Below are 18984 nucleotides of genomic sequence, written 5' to 3' on the forward strand. Positions count from 1 at the left end.
AACCAAATTATAAGTAGGATAATTTTCCCCACAAACCATATTTGTAGTCTCATACAAAGGCAATAGGATAGATTTAATTTTTACAAGATCGTCCCATTCCTCCTGTATGTTTTGTTAATAAAGTATTATTTACCTATTTATAAATTTTAGTTTACCTCTGATAATTGTTTTTCTTATAATATTAGTTATAACTTCATTAACTAATTTTTTTATAGCAGGCTTTAACAATAAGCCCCTTTCAATCATTTGGTAGGTGCTATTCCACCTTATTTCACAATCCAATTTGGGTTTTAAAAAATTTATAGGAGGATGTAGTGAACTACATATATTTTTTAATAAATTTAATTTTTTAGGAGAATTATGTATCATCCTAATAATGTTTCGTAGTTTTAAAGTTGATGGATTTAAAATTTTTAAAATTTCTTTGGATATTAAATTAATAACATAAGCAAAGCATCGAATGTGCCCTATTTTTATTGATGGATATTTTAAAGAAAATGTATGAATAAATGTTTTATTATTAGTAGCATTATCTAGAGTTATATAAAAATTTTTATTCTCCAAATTATAATTTTTAATTATTTTAATAGAGGCTTTAAATATGTTTTCACCTGAATGTTGTTCATTTATTGGAGCAACATCCAAAATTATGTTATTTATTTTAAAATTATCATCAATAAAATGGGCTGTTAACCCTAAAAAAGGAACCTGAGTTGGGCTAGTCCAAATATCAGATGAAAAATTAATCTGACTTTTATTTTTGGATATTATATCCTTTACCAACTGTTCTTTCTCTGCAAATGTATTATACATATGCAATTTAAGAGTATAGGAGCTTATTGATTTTATAGAAGAATCAAGATCATTTATAAAATTTTTAAAATCAGGTGAATTAACAATTTTAAAAGATAAATTATTATTAATAAATAACTTTAGTAAGTTATCTTTATAATTAATTTTTTTAGATAAAGAAAAAGGTGATATAGGCTTTAAAAAAGTGTCAATTTTATTATTTTTTTTACTAAGGTGTGAATGAAACCTATTATAATGATTAATAAGAGGAGATGTTGTTTTGCCTTTACATTTTATATTACTCTTGCCATGATTGCAAGCAGCCTTTTTATCGTCTTTAGGGATTTGATATTGATCCCATATGATTGCCCTCTTTTGTGAGGAATGTTTCTCATCTTCAACATCAAGCATTATTTCATCAGAAGCATTCTCCTCTAACATAATTAGGCTAGCTAACAATAATTATTGTAGAGATGTAATATATTTTTATATACCTCTGGTTTGTGTAGTTTTAATATAATTTATTATGAGATTCAAAAAATAAACTTTTCGTGAGATTCAAAAAATATGGCAAATAAAAATTAAATTTTCACTTCAGAAATTTTAAAATCTGTGCTAGAATTTTTATAAACACAAACACATCACCTGTCAGATTGGCAGGTCAACAAATAGAAATGACAAATGTTAGATTTATTAAACAATTTATTAAATATTACGAATAATTCGTTTTATTCGATTAATTCGTTTTATTCGAATCGAATAAATGATTATTCGTATTCAGATAAAACAAATAATTTATTATTCGTAATTATTCTCGAATTATTTTTGAATATAATATGTTTATATGAGAGTAATAAATTTTACAGCAGTACATTTTGCCCTATTTCATGTAAAATTTAATAGATAACATCCAATAAATTTATCCTACCCTTGACCTACCCCCTTAAGTGCCTGCCTACCCTTCTCAAAAAAATTGGAAACAAACTGTTCTTTTCCCTCCCGCTCATGCAGACGTCAGGCTCAGGAGTCATGTTCCAAATTTCCTCATTCATAAACAGGGTTGCCATGCCCCCCCCCCAGCGGGAGACTCCCGCCATTTTTTAGTTTACAAGCAAACATCTCTCTCCCGCAAAATATACCGCAATTTTTTAATCTCTTCCGCAATTTTTTTTTTAGAATTTTAACATTTTTAATATATAAATAATAATTTTGAGAGACATTACTTGATGATTTTTATATTTTTAAAATAATTTTAAATATTTATTCGAAAAACTTGTCTAGTTTGTAAATTTCTATCTATCCTGTTTTATTTTTATCCAACAATAATTCAACATCATTTCATTCATATAAGTCAGTACAGGGAAGTATATCAACATCGATTGCAATACAAAAATATTCCCAAATAATAAATAATACAGATGCAACTACATTTGCGGGAATCGTATACATCTATCATGTAGTTCAACATTCACAGAGCTATATCATCACAATGTGGGTCGAATCATTTTCTCCTGATATTTAACGACTCCAATATAAGTGCAAACCTTACTTATGGCAGAAGAAAAATGAGCAAGGCTATCACAAGTGTTTTAGTGCCTGAATCCTAGAGGTCAATTCTAGACGATTTGAAAGTTGGGCATCCATATTCAATTTTAATTAATGCATCTAATAAAGGAAATATTAAAACATTCCCCTTGATCCTTCGCTATTTCAACAAGAATAAGAACATTTCCATAAAACTGTTAAAATTATTTCTTCGGATAGTGAAAAATCCAACGATGTAGCTAGCCACATAATAGTAAATATAGCTGATTCAGGGTTATCAATGATTTGCATGTCAGCTTTCTGCGCTGATAATGCCTCTGTAAATTTCGGCAAAAGTTATCGAATTGAGGCAGCACAATAATGAATTAATACCAATTGGCTGTATATGCCATTAATTCTTGCAAGAAGACAATGATTGTACTATCTGTGAATGTTGAAATAATTGTGATGAAATGTTTTAACGAATCTAGTCATCAACTAAAAGAGTTAATGAATTAAAAGAGTTGGTGAAGTGGTCTGACTTGGAATGGCGAGAGTTGTTACGATATATTACCTACCAGATGTTTGTCATTAATACCTGCCATCGATAGAATTTTAAAATTTTACAAACCCTTAAAAAATACTTTTCTTAAATAAAGATTTTAAAAGCTTGTCCTAAAATTTTGAGAAATTTTTTCGAGTTTGAAATGGCAGAAGCATATTTGAGATTCGTTTCACATGTAGGAAATCTACTTCATGCAGTTAATATTCAGCTGCAATCAGACAGAATATTATTTATAAAAAAGATTCACAAAATCATGCTACAGCTCTGTTCATCTCTACAGTTAAAAATTGATAATAAATTTTATGGCGCTATTATTATATTAAAATGTTCAAATAATATTCTAAATAATACATTTTTAAATGAAGCAGATATTTTTATTAAGACAATTATAGAATATTTACAATCAAATAACTATTTACAAATGTATAAATATTATGACCTTGGAACAGAAACCATCAATTGATGGTTATAATTAATAAATATATTAAAAATACCGAAATTCATTGATTTCTTGTTTGAGGAGTAATTCTCCCTATTTTTTATGATTCGCTAAAATACTTAAAGTTAGATGGTCTAAATGCAGAGGAGAAATGGGTAAAAAATTTTCGTAATAACGATAAATCCCCATGCTTGGAAAAAATTTGCGAGTATATCTTCTCCTTACCTCATTCTAATGCCTCATCCGAGTGCGTTTTTAGCCTGGTGAGGACTGCCTGGAAAAAGGAGAGAAATCGTATTGCTTTAACAACATTAGAGGTCGAGCTAATGATTTAACAAATATATAATATGTCATGCCAGGAATTTTATAAATATCTCAATAACGACGGTAAACATTTAGTTCTATTATTTAAATCTCAAATAAAATATAATTAAGCTTTAGAAATGGCGCCATAAAATATATTGTCAATTTTTAACTGAAAAGATGAACACATCTGCAGCATAATTTTGTGAATCTTTGTTAAGATTCTTCTGATTGAAACAGCATGTAGTAGATTTCTTACATGTGAAATTATTCCTAAATATACCTCTATTCTTCTGATTGCAACAGCATGTAGAAGATTTCTTACATGTGAAATTATTCCTAAATATACCTCTGCCATTCATTATTGAAAATAATATTCAAAATATTAGGACAGCTTTTATAATCTCTATTTAAGAAATATTTTTTTAAAGGTATATAAAATTATTAAATTCCGATGGCGGGTATTAGGAACATATCGCAACCAACATTGTGCTGACTCAATTCTGTAAATACACTCTGTTTTTACCAAATTCACTGAGGCATTATCAGATCAGAAAGCTGACATTCAATTTGTTGATAATCTCGAATCTGCTATATTTACTTAGCTATATCTTTGGATTTTTCACTATTTGAGGAAAAAAAATTTAATAATTTTATTGAAACGACCTTTTGATGAAAATTAGATGTATCTGTTAGAATTGCATATGTATGACCATTTTCAAATCGTCAAGAATTGACCTTCTGGATTTAGGTCCTAAAACATTGATGATAGCCTTCCTCATTTTTGCTCTACAAGAATAGATTTCATCTATATTAGAGTCGTTAAATATTATGGGAAAAAGATTCTACCATCTGTGAATGTTGTACTACAAGATAAGTGATTACAATTGCCGCAAGTAGTTTCCTATTTCTTATTATTAGAGTACCTTATTATGTATATAAACGTCATATGTTATAATTAAGCGCCTATCCCTATAATGTTATATACACACACAGTAGATTTCCAATTGCGGTCGATTTGCGGGACATTCGCATAAAATATATATTTTAATTATAAAATGAAAATCGTTTTTTTTATATAATTTTATCTTGTTTACATTCTTTTGTATTTAAAAAGGATCGTTGGTTTTTTATTATAAATTAATATATTTTAATAAATCAAGATGTTATTTAATTTTGAAAAATAGTTACCGACTTTGTATTTATATAAACTAAATAAAAAAATAACAGGCGGATAATTTAGTCAATTCCAAATCCCGGCCAAGGCCAAAAAATTTTTTTTTTATATTTCTACCGCAATTTTTATATTTCTCCCGCATAATACCAAATTTCTCCCGCAATTTGAAAATTTTGACCTGGCAACCCTGTTCATAAGACATATATGTATTTTATTACCGTTGTTTGTTATTTGAGTAGTTTTTTAATTGTGTTATAAAAAAAAAGAAAAGATATTTATTTTTCCAATCTAAATAAATAATTAATGTTTATGAAATAATTTGGTTATTAAACAAATTGTGATTTTAAATTTACAAAAGATATATATAATCGACAATAGCTATCTGACCGTCCGCGTGATGCTTTAATCTGTTTCATGCCAAGTAGAGGTAGATATTATTTTATCATTAAAAATAAGAAGGTTATTTAAATGCCCCCAATATAGGCACAGATGGCGCCTTATTGCTTGATGTAAGGGATTGAACAATCGGTTTTATATTCTTTTCGGGGATATTTCGTGAAGCCGTAAAAGATTCTCTGTAATCGATAAAAAATATTACTTGTGATTTTTGGGTTTGCAAAGCTTATAATATTTGATTGGTAAGAAATTTGTGATTTATATAATTACAAACCTTCCATTCACCTATTTAAGCTAAAATAAAAGGATCTAATAATGTCCCGATGATTGCATAGTTGTTGTTGGTAGTTAGTTTTAATATGTAGTTGATATATAGACATTGATAGATTAAAATAATCTTCCGGATATCTTATCATAGTAGAAACGGGGGGAAAATCCGATGAGAACGAAAAGAAAAAATGTTGAATAAACACAAATGCGATGGTTTGTTCGGTATTAAAATTATTAAAGAATGGCCTTCCAAAAAGGTGATCCATAAATTTACGTCAAAAATCCAGAGACATGTTTATTAAAAAAAGTTAAATGAGAAAAACCGTGGAAAGACGTATGGAAAGAATATGTAAAATGAATTATAAATACTAGGTGATTGTTTAATACAGGGAAATAGAGTTATAATTCCTCTACAAATACGCGGTAAAATGATAATGTTAGTACCCTTAAAATCGAATGTCATTCTTTATTCATTTATAATTTAAATATATATTTTTATAATTATTTAAAGAATAAGATGGCAAGCTATTAAAGATCTTTATTATTTTTAAATTTACATAAAAATTTATATAACATTTTTTCTTTAATCTCATGCTATGTTTTTATTGAAGGGAAGTAGAGCAATTCGTTGTCGCGGGCAGTGTGCAACTTCATCATTATCGTTATCCATTTTGTTTGTATGTATTGTCGTGATATTATATAATCATCATGATTTATGATTTATTTTTATTTTCATTTTTTAAAGTTATAATTAATAACTTTTTCTAATTCCTTTAAAATTTATATTTATATATAAAAATTTTTAATCGTTCTCGTTAGATTGACAATAAAGGTGAAATAGTTGAATATATTGTCGATAAACAAGGGATTTCCTCTTATTTCTCGGGTTTGCTGGGAGTCATTCCTCGGGCATTGTTACCTCCATTTGAGAATAAAGATCTTGTTGCCTAAGTAAAATGTGAGGAGTTTTTTGTTTAAAATATATTTTGCAGACCATAGAATTTGAACCCTTAATCATATCTTTTCTTCTTAGTTCTTCAAAGTTAGCCTCCACAATTTAAGAATTAAAATAATTCATTTATTTATTCCATATCTTGCCATTTATTTCTTAATTTTGGAAAAAGACCGAAAACATTTTATTTTGAAATTTTTTTAAACTTTTATAATGATTGAAGATGATATACAATCAAACCTGTCGTAATTTGGCAATCCCCAATTTGACCAAATTTTGAATCCCAATCAAATTCCTATTTACCTCAATTAGAAAATTCCTTGATAAATGGGCAACTGCCTAGAAAAATTTTTTGAGCATGTGAGCAATGTTTTTTCTAAAAAAACCTTCTTCGATTTTCACGTTAGTGTTTTTTTTATTTAGATTTAAAAAATATAAAAAAAGGAAAATCATTGATTTAAAAAAATTAAAGGAAATATAAAAGATTTTATTATATTTTAAAAATCCTAAATTGTTTGCTCAAAATCTTTGATGATTTTTTTGCAAAAACATTTTTTATTTTGCTCAAAAATCTTCAATTTTTTTATTCAAAAGAGCAAGATCTTTGAAGATTTTTTAATTTTGAAATGTTAAATCCTGCCTTAGATTGTAAAGGCTGACGCCCCTACCCCATAATAAAGTCATTTCTACGCATATGCCTAGACGTCGTATCAAGTTGTTTTAACAAGGTAGCAAAAACCCATTATTTCTATAAAATATAAAATTAAAAAAATATATTTATTTTTCTGGTCAGAATCATATGTTATATTGAATTTTAAAAACTACATATTGACTGTTCAATAAAGACTACTTTTTTATTATTTTTGAATATGCATTTAAGGGTTTAGTCGAGGGAGAGGCTTAAATTTTTTAAAATCTTGGGGAATTTTTTCCTTTTATTATTAGGCTTGATGGAGCATAGGAGCCGCTGTCTTAGCTTGCGCCACATAATGGTTTTATAATAAACTAAAATATTATTTAAGTTACTAAATAATGACCATATCTTCGAAATAATTATAAATATCTTTAAGATAAAATTGAAACTCCCCATAATTATCTATTTTTAATATTCTTAATTTTAGAAATTTTAACCACTAAATGATTATATATATTCCTAAATTAAATAAAATCAAAAATATTCCATGTAATTAGGCAAATCTATGGAAAAAACAATCAAAATACTATGATTGAAATTTAATGTTTATTAATTAGGTTTTAGGTATTATAAAGTATTAATTATCTATCCATCTGCTGGTGATGCCTAAACATAACTGGAGACAAACTTATAAACCTCCTCCCCTGAGTAAAATTATTTGTCTATTTTATTTTAATTAATTGTTTCAGGGAAATTGATGAATTTTGATAACGAAGGTGACATTCCAATGAATGATATGAGGTATATTTTATATATTTGATGTTTTTAACATTAATATAATAGATTGCAAATTAGGACAAATGCATATAATTCTCGTGAAGTTTTATTAGGCAGAAATAAACAAAATCCTAGTACTAATTTTAAAAAATATTCGAATAAATCGAAAACTGTTAATCAAAATAATGATTCTAATTGGTACAAGATGATTGTAAGTTTATACATATAAATAAGGTTTTATTTATTATATTAGGTTCCCTATGGTAATAAAATGGGCAAGGAATATTTAGTAAATATTTTTCAACAACACATTTCACAATCATTAAATCCTGTGAATGTAAATTAGCATTATAAATTTAATATATATAGTGTTAAGGCCTGCATACAAGGAAATGCATTTGTATTCTGGACTAACAATATTGAAACATATAAACAATTAATTAATATCTCATTAAAATTGAAATCACCTGATGGATTTAAAGTATTTAAAGATAATGTTAAGTAGATATATATATTTTTTTATTAGATAAAAATACTGGGGGTTAAAGATAGAGCACCAAATCCACCCGAATTAGATGCCAATTATGCGGAAAAGTTAAGGGTAATAGTTATCATTAATATTAATTTTATTATATATAAATATTAAAGAATGTTATGAGCATACGTTATAATATTGACCTAAAAATGTTAAATTTATCCAATTTTGCAAATGATTCAAGTAGCAAATAGAGTGAAATGTATAATTTTAAGAATAATTTAGATTTAAAATCTCAATCAATTTATCTGCCATTATTTCGACCTAATGTTTTGAAAGCAGTTATAAATATCATTCAAAAGCATGTTCCTGATGTAATTTTTTTTAAAGATATGTAAAGTAAATAATATATATAGGTGGAATTTATTGATCTTAGCAGCAACAAAATTTCATATTTATATCATCTGATTCCATTATCATCAGCAATTAAAAACATTTATCACCTATCCTTAGCAAACAATCAAGTTAAAAAAATTATTTAATACAAAATTTTTTGAAATTTTCACTGATAATTTTTTAGTTTATTATTTATCTTTATTATTATAATTATTTGCTTTATTATATTAAAAATATGTTATGTAATAAATTTAGATTAAAAGTGAAAGTGAGCTAATTAAGATTCGGCAATTCCCTCTCAGAAAGTTAACGTTGTCTGGTAATCCACTTGTCAAATATTATGCAGACACTGATGCCTATATAAGGTCCTATTTTTTAATAAATTGAATAAATTAATTTTTATACATTCTATTAATATAAAAAAAATTTCCTGCAAAAATCATTTTTGATTGACCAATAAGTAATTAAGATAAGTTATTATAATTTTTCTTTTTTAAATATTATATATATATATCCCATTATTCATTAATATTGTTTTATATTATCATTTTGATTGATATAATGCTATAAATATTCATTACACAGTTTTAAAACTATGATATTTATAAGATATAAAATTAGATAAAATAAATAACATACTTTAAAAAGATAAAAATATAATATTTAAGTATGGAAAAAAATGCACAAAACAAAAAAAAAGCAAAAAAAAATTTGAATGGTGATGATACTAGATTATTTATTAATAATGTATAATTTTTTTTACCAGAGTTTTTGTTTATTGCATTATTAGCAAATATGACATACTTTAGTTTGACAAATTATAGAATTAATATCCTATTCTAATTTGATTGTCCTCCCTGATTATTATTATTTTACACATTTAACATGCTTATAATATCGATAAAAATACAATTGTCTAATATGCCTTGACAATGTATACCTTGATTATTTTATATGGCTTACAATATTCATATATTCCCACCTTTTTTATGACAGAATAATTTTGTAAATCAAGCTGATTGAAAGCTATCAACTTACAGTTATTTGAAGATCACCATAATATTTACTATGTTTGTTGTAACAATACTTAATATAACAATGTTTAAAATATTCAAGAAAATGTATACCCTTTAATCCAATATATTGAATTACAAAATTTCTTATAATTTAACACTTGATTCAATTTATTAATATTCATTTTTTCCCTATCCTTTCCACATAAGATGGATTCATTTGAAATTACAAAGTCATTTATTAGCATTTCATTTGCTACATTTCCCTTTCCTCTACTATCTCCCTCACATGCACCTGATTCATTCTAAGTAACAAAGGTTTCCTTTGTATATAACATTTTATACTATAAAATCTTATTTTTATTATCAATTAAATTAATTTTCTTCTTTTTACTTCATATATTTTTAATTATCAATATTTTTTTAATTTAATTTTAGAAAAATTTTAATCATTTTTTTTAATTTGTAAAATCTAAGTATCATTCACTAAAAATTTTACAAAACAATCAAGATAAGAAAAAATATGTAAAAGACAAAAAATAAAAAAAAAAGGAGAAATTTTTTTTATAATTTTATATTAATATAAATATCATGGGTTTAAAGCAATACTAAACTTTTCTATTTTTACATTGATATATTATGCAGATAAGAAAATACAAAAATTTATTTCCTATTCATTCACAAATAAAATTGATTTTTATTTCCTCGTATATTGACTATTGATAAATTAAGAAATCTATTACACTAATTACTTATCTGATATAAATTTAATTTTCATTTATATATATATATTATGTTCGCCTTCGATACCGAAAATAAAACTATCTTAAAAATGTAATACACATCTTATTGGAAAAATATGTTACTTTTGGGGAATCTATCTGGATGATGAGATCGATTTAATTTTTTACCATCATAATTCTTTAAAATCTATGTAAATTACGATTATACCAATTTACTTGGATCAATAATTGACAAAAAATATCAAATTATTGTCATTTACATTCATTTTTAATGTTGGAAAATTATTATTTTTATGAAAGTGCTATTCGCAAGATTTTTCCTGAACTAGAGATTTTGGTAAGCTTTATATATCTGGATTTATATAATTTTTTAAAAATTTAGGATGAAATGGAATTACCCAAGATCATTAAATTTGATTTGGAAAACTCCTTGACTCTGCCTTTTATACGAGTAAATTTGCCTATTTTTAACACTAGTAATTTAATATATCTTTCCCGTGCTAGCCGTCCTATTATGTGAATGATGAAATTAAAACTCTAATTCAAAGATTTCTTCATCAGTAAATTCTAAAACTTTTTTACCTATAAATTTTTTTTTTCAAAGATATTTTACTTTGTATGATTCAAAAAATCGTATTGAACTTTGTCACGCCTATGATGAAAATGTAAGCATATAGCATTTAACCTTATAAATAAAACTTTGTATTATTTACAAGAAACGAAAATTAATTGTACAATTAAATAATTAAGAACTTATTAACTAATAATAACCCATTTTAATTAATTTATATCAGAGACCTTTAAAAGTACCATTTGCACTGCCAGGCCCGGATTTTTTTTTTCAAAAATTTTTTACGGCTCAGAATTTTTTAAAATTATATTCTACCTGATATATACAAAAAATTCACCTATTCGGTATTTTATTATATTTTTCAGCCAATATTATCATTAATAAGCAAGCATATTCATATTTATCTTTTTTTATTCTAAACAGATATTTATTATATTATACATTGATACTAGAAAAAAATTCTGTAAATAATATTTTGAGAATATACTATATTAATTATAATTATAAAAAAAATAAAACTGATATTTATAAAAATGGAAGTAAATAATATTTTTAGAATATACTATATTATATTTATAAAAAAAATAAAACTAATATTTATTAAAAAAAAATGGAAGTAAATAAAATTTTGAGAATATACTATATTATATATTGCATTTATAAAAATAAAACTAATATTTATAAAAATGGAAATAAATTATATAATCATTATAACCATATTTAATTGACGAATATAATAATTCATGATGTATAAATTTAAAAAAAAGGCCGGCCGGTCCTAGGGCTGGGTCTGCAGGTCTCTGATTTATATAGAAAAGATTGAAATTTATTTTATAAATATAATGAATTCTCATTTAGTTATGAGTTATGAATAATAATTATAATTGTAATATCTTTATTATATTAAAACTTTATTATGTATGACTCCTTTATTATATTTACTTTTGACAAAATTAGGCATATTTTTCTCTAAGCAGTGGGGGCACCTCCGCATCATTCCTTAACAAGTAAATCTTAGTTTACATTTACTAGTAGTCATCTTTTTTTTTTACTAACGTTAGAAAACATTCCGATATCAAAACTTATCTGGTAGGAAGTCGAAATTTGGAAAGAATCAAAGACAAAGGTTATCATTTATATTTCATCGCCTGATGTTCATAGGGTTTCTAATTAGGGTTACCAGATTTATTCAAATAAAAAGCGGGAGAATTTAACCATAATCTATAAAATAATTATTTTTTATATTAGAAATAATATAGATTCAAAATATTGAAAAAATCAGTACATATTTTTATTTTCATTTTTTCAGAAGAATTTTTAATATTTTTTTGTTACATATTCTTTAAAATTATGTTTAATCATTAATTCCGATTCTAAAGCTGATAAAGATAATCGATTACGATCCTTCCTCAATAAATTTTTAATTAGACTAAATATACTTTCTGAATCAGCGTTTGAATGTGTATTATATAATTCTTTCGAGGTAAGGGGTCAAGGTAGCGCCGAGCTGGAATCAGCTCGCTTAGCATATGTTTTAAGTTAAAAAATCCCTATCGAAAATATCTAAAATATTATTGAAAGGTATTAATGAAGATAATTTATATTTTAATTGAGTTTTTAGCGTTTCTCAATTGAAATATGAGTGTCGTACTCAACATTTTTCATTATTATTTTATTGATTGTAGAAGATGTATATAAAAATGTTTTTTATCTATTTAAAACGGGAACCGCATGAACGGGATATTGATATTTTTGAATTTTGGAAACTGACTATTAAAATTATTTAGCAAAAAAAAGATAATTTATTTTTTTTAGATTTATGAATTAAATAATATTTTTAATTTTTATTCCGAAGACATTTTTGCACAATCTCCATTTAATATTTATATTCGATTTTTGAATAAATCAATACAGCTGATTTTACATTCAAACCTGTAAAATTTGATTCGGGACAACATCATAGCCATTTGGGCATAGGATGAAAGAAAAAAAAATATCACGTTTGCCAATTTTTAAAATACAACATAAATTTAAATGACTTCCACAATTTTTGGTGATAATTTTATCGAATCCAATTATTCGAAACTACTGAAAATCCAAAAAAGGATTGTCAACACAATTTATAATTTATAAACATAAAGGTTATTTCAAAAAATTTTAGATTAAATTTCGAAATATACTACTTTTACAACTGTGAGCCAAAATTTTTAGTAGGAATTCAAATAGAATATGAAATCAAAGTTAATTAGTATTTTTTTTATATCTAAATAATGATTACTATTCTTTATTAAAGGATTTAAAAAGTTTTTATAAATAAAATTATTTTATAATTTTTGTAAAATAACGATTAGTTTTAAATTTCATTTCAATGGAAATAATTTTAAAAAATAATTATGGTTCCTTTTGTGGGAACGCAATTAATTATTATATAATTTTTGAAAAATTACTCTAATAAAAGTATTACGAATAAAATTTGATATAATTTATTAAATGAAATAACACATTTAAAAATATTGATTTAAAAAAATCGGGCTGATTTAAATCAGATTGTAACAACAAAATAAATTCCTATAAAAATCAGACGACGATTTTTAAATTATTCAAAGTTTTCACTTATTTATTCAATGGAAAAAAAATACATTTCCCCATTAGATCGAAGGAGAAAATATATGCATCAAGGATGCGACAAAATAGCTTCATTTTTGAATCTTTTACCAGATACCATACACGACTATCCCTCTTTCGTTGTCGATGTTGTCTTATATACGGTTATTATAAATTTCTAAATAAAAATTTTAAAATTATTATGATAAAAAATTATAATGTAAACTTAATCATTTTTATAGATTTAATTAGCTTAGTTATAAAACATTTAAAAGTTTGTTTTAATTAATGATTACAATCTTGATTTTATAATGTAAATAGTGATTATAATGATAAATACAAAAATTTCATTTATATATTGCTTTTATCTTTTGGCCTTATAAATATTTATAAAAAACATAATTTTATACATTTAGAATACCCTTTTGGTTTTTTCGCTTACTGGATTCTTCAAGGACTCAGGTATATTAAATTATTACCATATTATTAAATATTAACTAGTGGTCTGCAATGCTCAGGCTGAGTACGTTTGGAAATTTTTTATTTGGACCGAGCAAAAGAATTAACGGGCTGGGCAAAAAAATTATTTTACTGGATTATTGAGGAATTCTAATATTTGATAGAAGTGATAATCCATAAGTGTTTTTAATTTAACCACTCCCTAGTATTTTAAACAGTTGTTTAATTTGATATTTAACTTCATATATTTCGAGTTAGGCCTTGTATTTAAAAAAAACCAGACCGGGTAACCATAAATTGTAAACGGATAGGCCAGGTACAATTTGACCGGGCTGGGCAAAAGCTAAAACCGGGCCGGGCCTGAAAATGTTTCCATTTGCAGACTTATAATAATTAATGAGTGTCAATGTGATTATTAAATATGAAAAATATTAGAATCCAGCACCAGACCGAATGGTATCGGGGCTGGACCGGCTGTAACATCCTTTATAAAATATTGATATTTCCAGAATCATTGTTTTTTAACTTAGAATGAAAGGTTACAATCTTGTCATGAATATGGATATATATAAAATAAAAGTTTAGATCTTATCAAAAGCAGCAATAATATTAATAAATATATCATCTTTAGAAAAGTTTAAACTATTAAGAATTAATATTCTTTGAAATATTATTTTTTTGTAAATATTTGAATTAGGAATTGTTTTTATAATTTTACTATTTATTTCGCTAAAGATTTTTTGTGTTTATAATTTTGTCACGTTATTAATCAGAGTGCAAACCACAAAATATAGACCTAATTTTATTTTAAATTAATTGTTTGTATGAAATTAATTCTTTATATTCTTTTTTATTTATTTTCTTTAAAATATTAATTGATTATATATAGTAGATAATTGTAGTAATAGGATATAATAAAATATTATAATTTCAAAGATTTATTTTGCTCTTAATAAACATTTATTGTCCGTCACTAGTATTGTAATAAGAGAATATCTTACATTCAATGAACATCTTTACATTTTGTTTTCCCAATATTCCTTGTTTAAATAAAGTTAGCTAAAATTCCAATAAAAAAATCCAGGCTCCAATTTTTACCAAGCAGTACCAGCATGGAATAAAAGATTTTTGATATATATAATATTCCCATTTCCAATAAATTTTCCCATTTTTGATAAAATTTTCTTGTTAAATTTCGGAATATATATTTCTTGGATTATTTAATATTATTAAATGTACTTGAAAGGTAGATAATTTTCTTAAAATCAGTAAAATCTATTTTATACAACTTCTAATCTGTCAATAAAGTTTCACCACCATTTAAAAGTTATTTTTAGTTCAGAAATTTTATATAAGTAAATATAAGTTTTTCAATTGATCATTAAAGATTCACATTTATAAAAAAATCGAGTTAGCCTTAATTGGATAGTTTTTCTGAATACCTAATGTTTAAACCAAATTTTATATACAAATTTTAAATTTTAACAGATTTTGTCTATCTATGTTTGGTTTATTAAATTTAACATTTACTGTACATGGAAGCAATCAATTATAAAAAAATATTTATTCATTTCAATTCTAATATTTTCATAATTTATTGCCTTAACCTATTTAGTTAGGGTATATTATAAATAAATTGAGGTTTAGTGGGGAAAAACATTATAAATAAATTGAGGTTTAGTGGGGAAAAACTTGAGGGAGGATATGAATAGTGGAGGGATTATTGTCAGTTTTTACATTTTTTAGTTTCGACTATTATGATTGGGGAATGATTTTTTTTGACGGAATAAAGAAACCCACGAAGTCCCACACTTTATTTTTTTCCATTTGACCATGGGATGGTTGTAAATCATCAGGCCTAAGACTGTAGCATCTTCTGATAATTTATTTGGCTATAAAATAGTGTATATATACTATTTGGATATTTCTAGAATCTTTGACTATAATTTCCCCCTTACTAAGAATGAGTTTTAATGGTGAACACAAAATTTGCTTTCATTTTGATCAATTAGTTATAGCAAAAAATATTTATTTACTTTAAGTTAGATTTTCTCTAGTTCACCTTGCAGAAACAGTTTATCATAAATAAGGAGGCTATACTGAAATAAGCGAGACAAAATATGGATATGTTTTTTTGTAATAACAATTTTAAAACGGGGTTATTACTATGCCTTATACTCAGTGTTGCACCAAGGGTTAACATACATAAATAGGTCTCCCCAAATATCAATCGTTAAATATTTTTGTTATAATAGAAAAAACGAAAAATATATTGTGATTGGCTTGAATTTACAAATTTGTAAAATATAGAAACAATTGTTAAATTTACAAAAAAAAATATTTATTAACAAAAATTTATATTTTTGATAACTTTTCTGTGATTGGGAAATTTTACTAATATAGTTATGTTTCTCTAATAAAAAATCATTTAAAGTGTTGATAAATTTTTTTATCTTAACTATGATTTAAAAAAAAATATTTAGCTAAACGAGAATTCGAAACTGGTCTTATACGTTATTTTTCTCGAACATTTTATACCATCCCATTTGGCCAAGGGTAATTTATTTTTTATTCTAAAAGATCGAAAAATATTTTTTATATTGATAAAATTTAATTAGATATAGATTGTATAAAAATTATATGTAATATACTCTAAATTTTATACTATATAAAGCATTAAGATTATCAATGACATGCTATACATAATGCCACCAGCGCAAGATATGATCAAAGTATAAAATAACATATTCTATTTCCTTTTTAATTAATATTTTCTGTTTGTTGTTTTAAGAAAGCTTTCGTAAACAATATTTCAACATCAACTAGTCAAAATTCATCAATTTTTTTAGAAAATCATATCAATCAGCCTTCTCACAATCCTTACATCATGCCTAGAGACAACCTTCAAATTCCACAGATTAATATCAATAACACAAATAGGATTAATCAGACAATTTTAGATACTGAACCTTCACCATCCCACAAAAATCAATTCTCTATTCATAATGAACAACAAACCAGAATGCTCACTGCTTTTGCTTCAGAAACTGGCATGAATTTGGCTTGGGCTCAAAAATGCTTGATCGACAATGAGGGCAATTATGTTGAAGCAATGACCAATTTTAATAAATGCAAAGCGGAAGGAATTATTCCACCAGAAGCCTTTTCTTGATGATGACTTAGGCGTAAACAATAAAATAAAAAAAAATTTGTTTATGCTACTTTATTATTATTACATTTGTAATAATATATTTCTATAAATAAATAAACGTATGCTTATTATTTAGTCGTAGAATTATATCGAATTTTTATTATTCCATGTGAATGAATGTAAATATTTATATAAAATATTTTATTAAAATAAAATATAATCTACAGTTAATAATTAGTAATCATCAATTATATATAGAATTTTGTCATATGAGGTTCTTTAAATTTATTTTACACACATTTTCAAAATTTAGCGTGAAATTGTTATGTAGGATCTAAACAGATCAAAATGGAAATTGCAGTTAATTAAAATCGAATGGAAATATTAAAAAATTTGCGTATAAAGAACTTGAAATATTTTTTAAAAAAATCGTAAACTAAGTGTCTAAAATATTTCTTTGTCCTATAGAGAGCCTTGGATTGATAAAATAATTTGATCTTCATATTTGTTTACCCATTCTATGGCAAAGGTAAAAAAAATTTTGGATTACCAGCAAGTATAAAATCTGGCTGTCAAGTTGCTGATTGTGGATATTACCACTGGCCAAACTATAATCGTTCAGCATTTGTTGCATGTATAAGGTAATGAAAAGCGATATTAAGCCTGACACATATAGCGTAGCTGATCCCTTTTTTATTTAATTCCAATTTGAGATTTTTAGATGGGATAAATTTAAGACTTCGTATCCTCTATCTTTATTGAATCCATTAAATGTGATCTAACCAGTTGAAAACTCGAAATAAGACATATTCGAGGGCTGATAATGTTGGTTAATTATGTATGCCCTTGTGAAAGGAGATACGATAAATAATAAAGACCGAGGCATATTGGCTTGATGCAGTGACGAAGCGTCAAGTTTAATTATAAGATTTGCAATCTAATTTTTAAATAGTTTAAAATTTTAAAAGGGGGTATATCATTAAATTATTTTTCTGACATCCCCCTCCTTTAAGGCCTGGCGTAATTACCTTCCAAAAATTAAAAGGAACCAGTACTAGTTACTAAGTAACTAAAGCTTTCTATCAAAAAGCTTATTATAGTACTTTAAACTATCAAACCATTAAAATTCACAATCATATAATTATAATATAAGGTAATAACTCCCCTCACGAAAACTTTATTAACTTATCATATCGAACTCGAGGTATGAAGCCCGAATAAACAAAAATATAAGTGAGAATAATCTAGAAAAACCAATAATCACTATAAATCTTATCACGGCTGTTATTTTCACTACTTGTGAGAGTCATATGACTCTCGCAAGTAGTGAAAATAACATAATCGAAATATATTCAGCTATAAAAATTAAAGCAAAAAACCCCGAATAAAATTCAACATTAAAAACTGACACCAACTCAGACTCCCCTTCCATTAAATCAAAATAAGTTCGATTTCTCAGCTAATGAACAAATCAAAAAGGAAACTAATAAATATATACCCGTATATATTTATAGGAGTTATAAATTCTTCAAATTCATAACTTATCACACTAACCCTATTAGTAAAAATAAATCTTATAATTAACTCATAAGAAACAGCTTGTCTTACCGCTCGTATACCCCCTAACATAGAAAACTTTGAATTTCTTAATCAACCCCCTATAAATATAATAAAGATCAATAGAGGATAATCATTTATTAGAGCGAAGGATCCTTGGGTCAGCACAAATTCGAAAAGGACCAA

At 25.2% G+C, this 18984-nt stretch overlaps 1 protein-coding gene across 3 annotated transcripts; it reads left to right on the plus strand.

Annotated features, from left to right (window-relative positions):
* Positions 1–7676: 7676 nt before the first annotated feature.
* LOC135930573 (nuclear RNA export factor 1-like) lies at positions 7677–17388 on the plus strand. 3 transcript variants are annotated; one of them, XM_065467404.1, is made up of 21 exons: positions 7677–7760; positions 7802–7853; positions 7896–8040; positions 8083–8166; positions 8206–8310; positions 8356–8430; positions 8478–8547; positions 8590–8678; positions 8721–8828; positions 8956–9065; positions 10757–10793; positions 10839–10907; positions 10961–11016; positions 11061–11121; positions 11985–12034; positions 12089–12153; positions 13680–13795; positions 14048–14093; positions 16574–16646; positions 16765–16822; positions 16882–17388. In XM_065467404.1, the coding sequence occupies exons 1-21, from the start codon at positions 7715–7717 to the stop codon at positions 17260–17262; spliced, it is 1896 nt and encodes a 631-aa protein (XP_065323476.1). In that variant the 5' UTR covers positions 7677–7714; the 3' UTR covers positions 17263–17388. The 3 variants fall into 3 exon arrangements, with proteins under 3 accessions (XP_065323476.1, XP_065323477.1, XP_065323478.1); XM_065467405.1 differs by having other exon boundaries at positions 16940–17193; XM_065467406.1 differs by having other exon boundaries at positions 16886–17026.
* The last annotated feature ends 1596 nt before the right edge of the window (positions 17389–18984 follow it).

The sequence above is a fragment of the Gordionus sp. m RMFG-2023 genome, chromosome 5, assembly GCF_954871325.1.
Source record: "Gordionus sp. m RMFG-2023 chromosome 5, tfGorSpeb1-WG-v2, whole genome shotgun sequence".
Classification (NCBI taxonomy): Eukaryota; Metazoa; Nematomorpha; class Gordioida; order Chordodea; family Parachordodidae; genus Gordionus; species Gordionus sp. m RMFG-2023.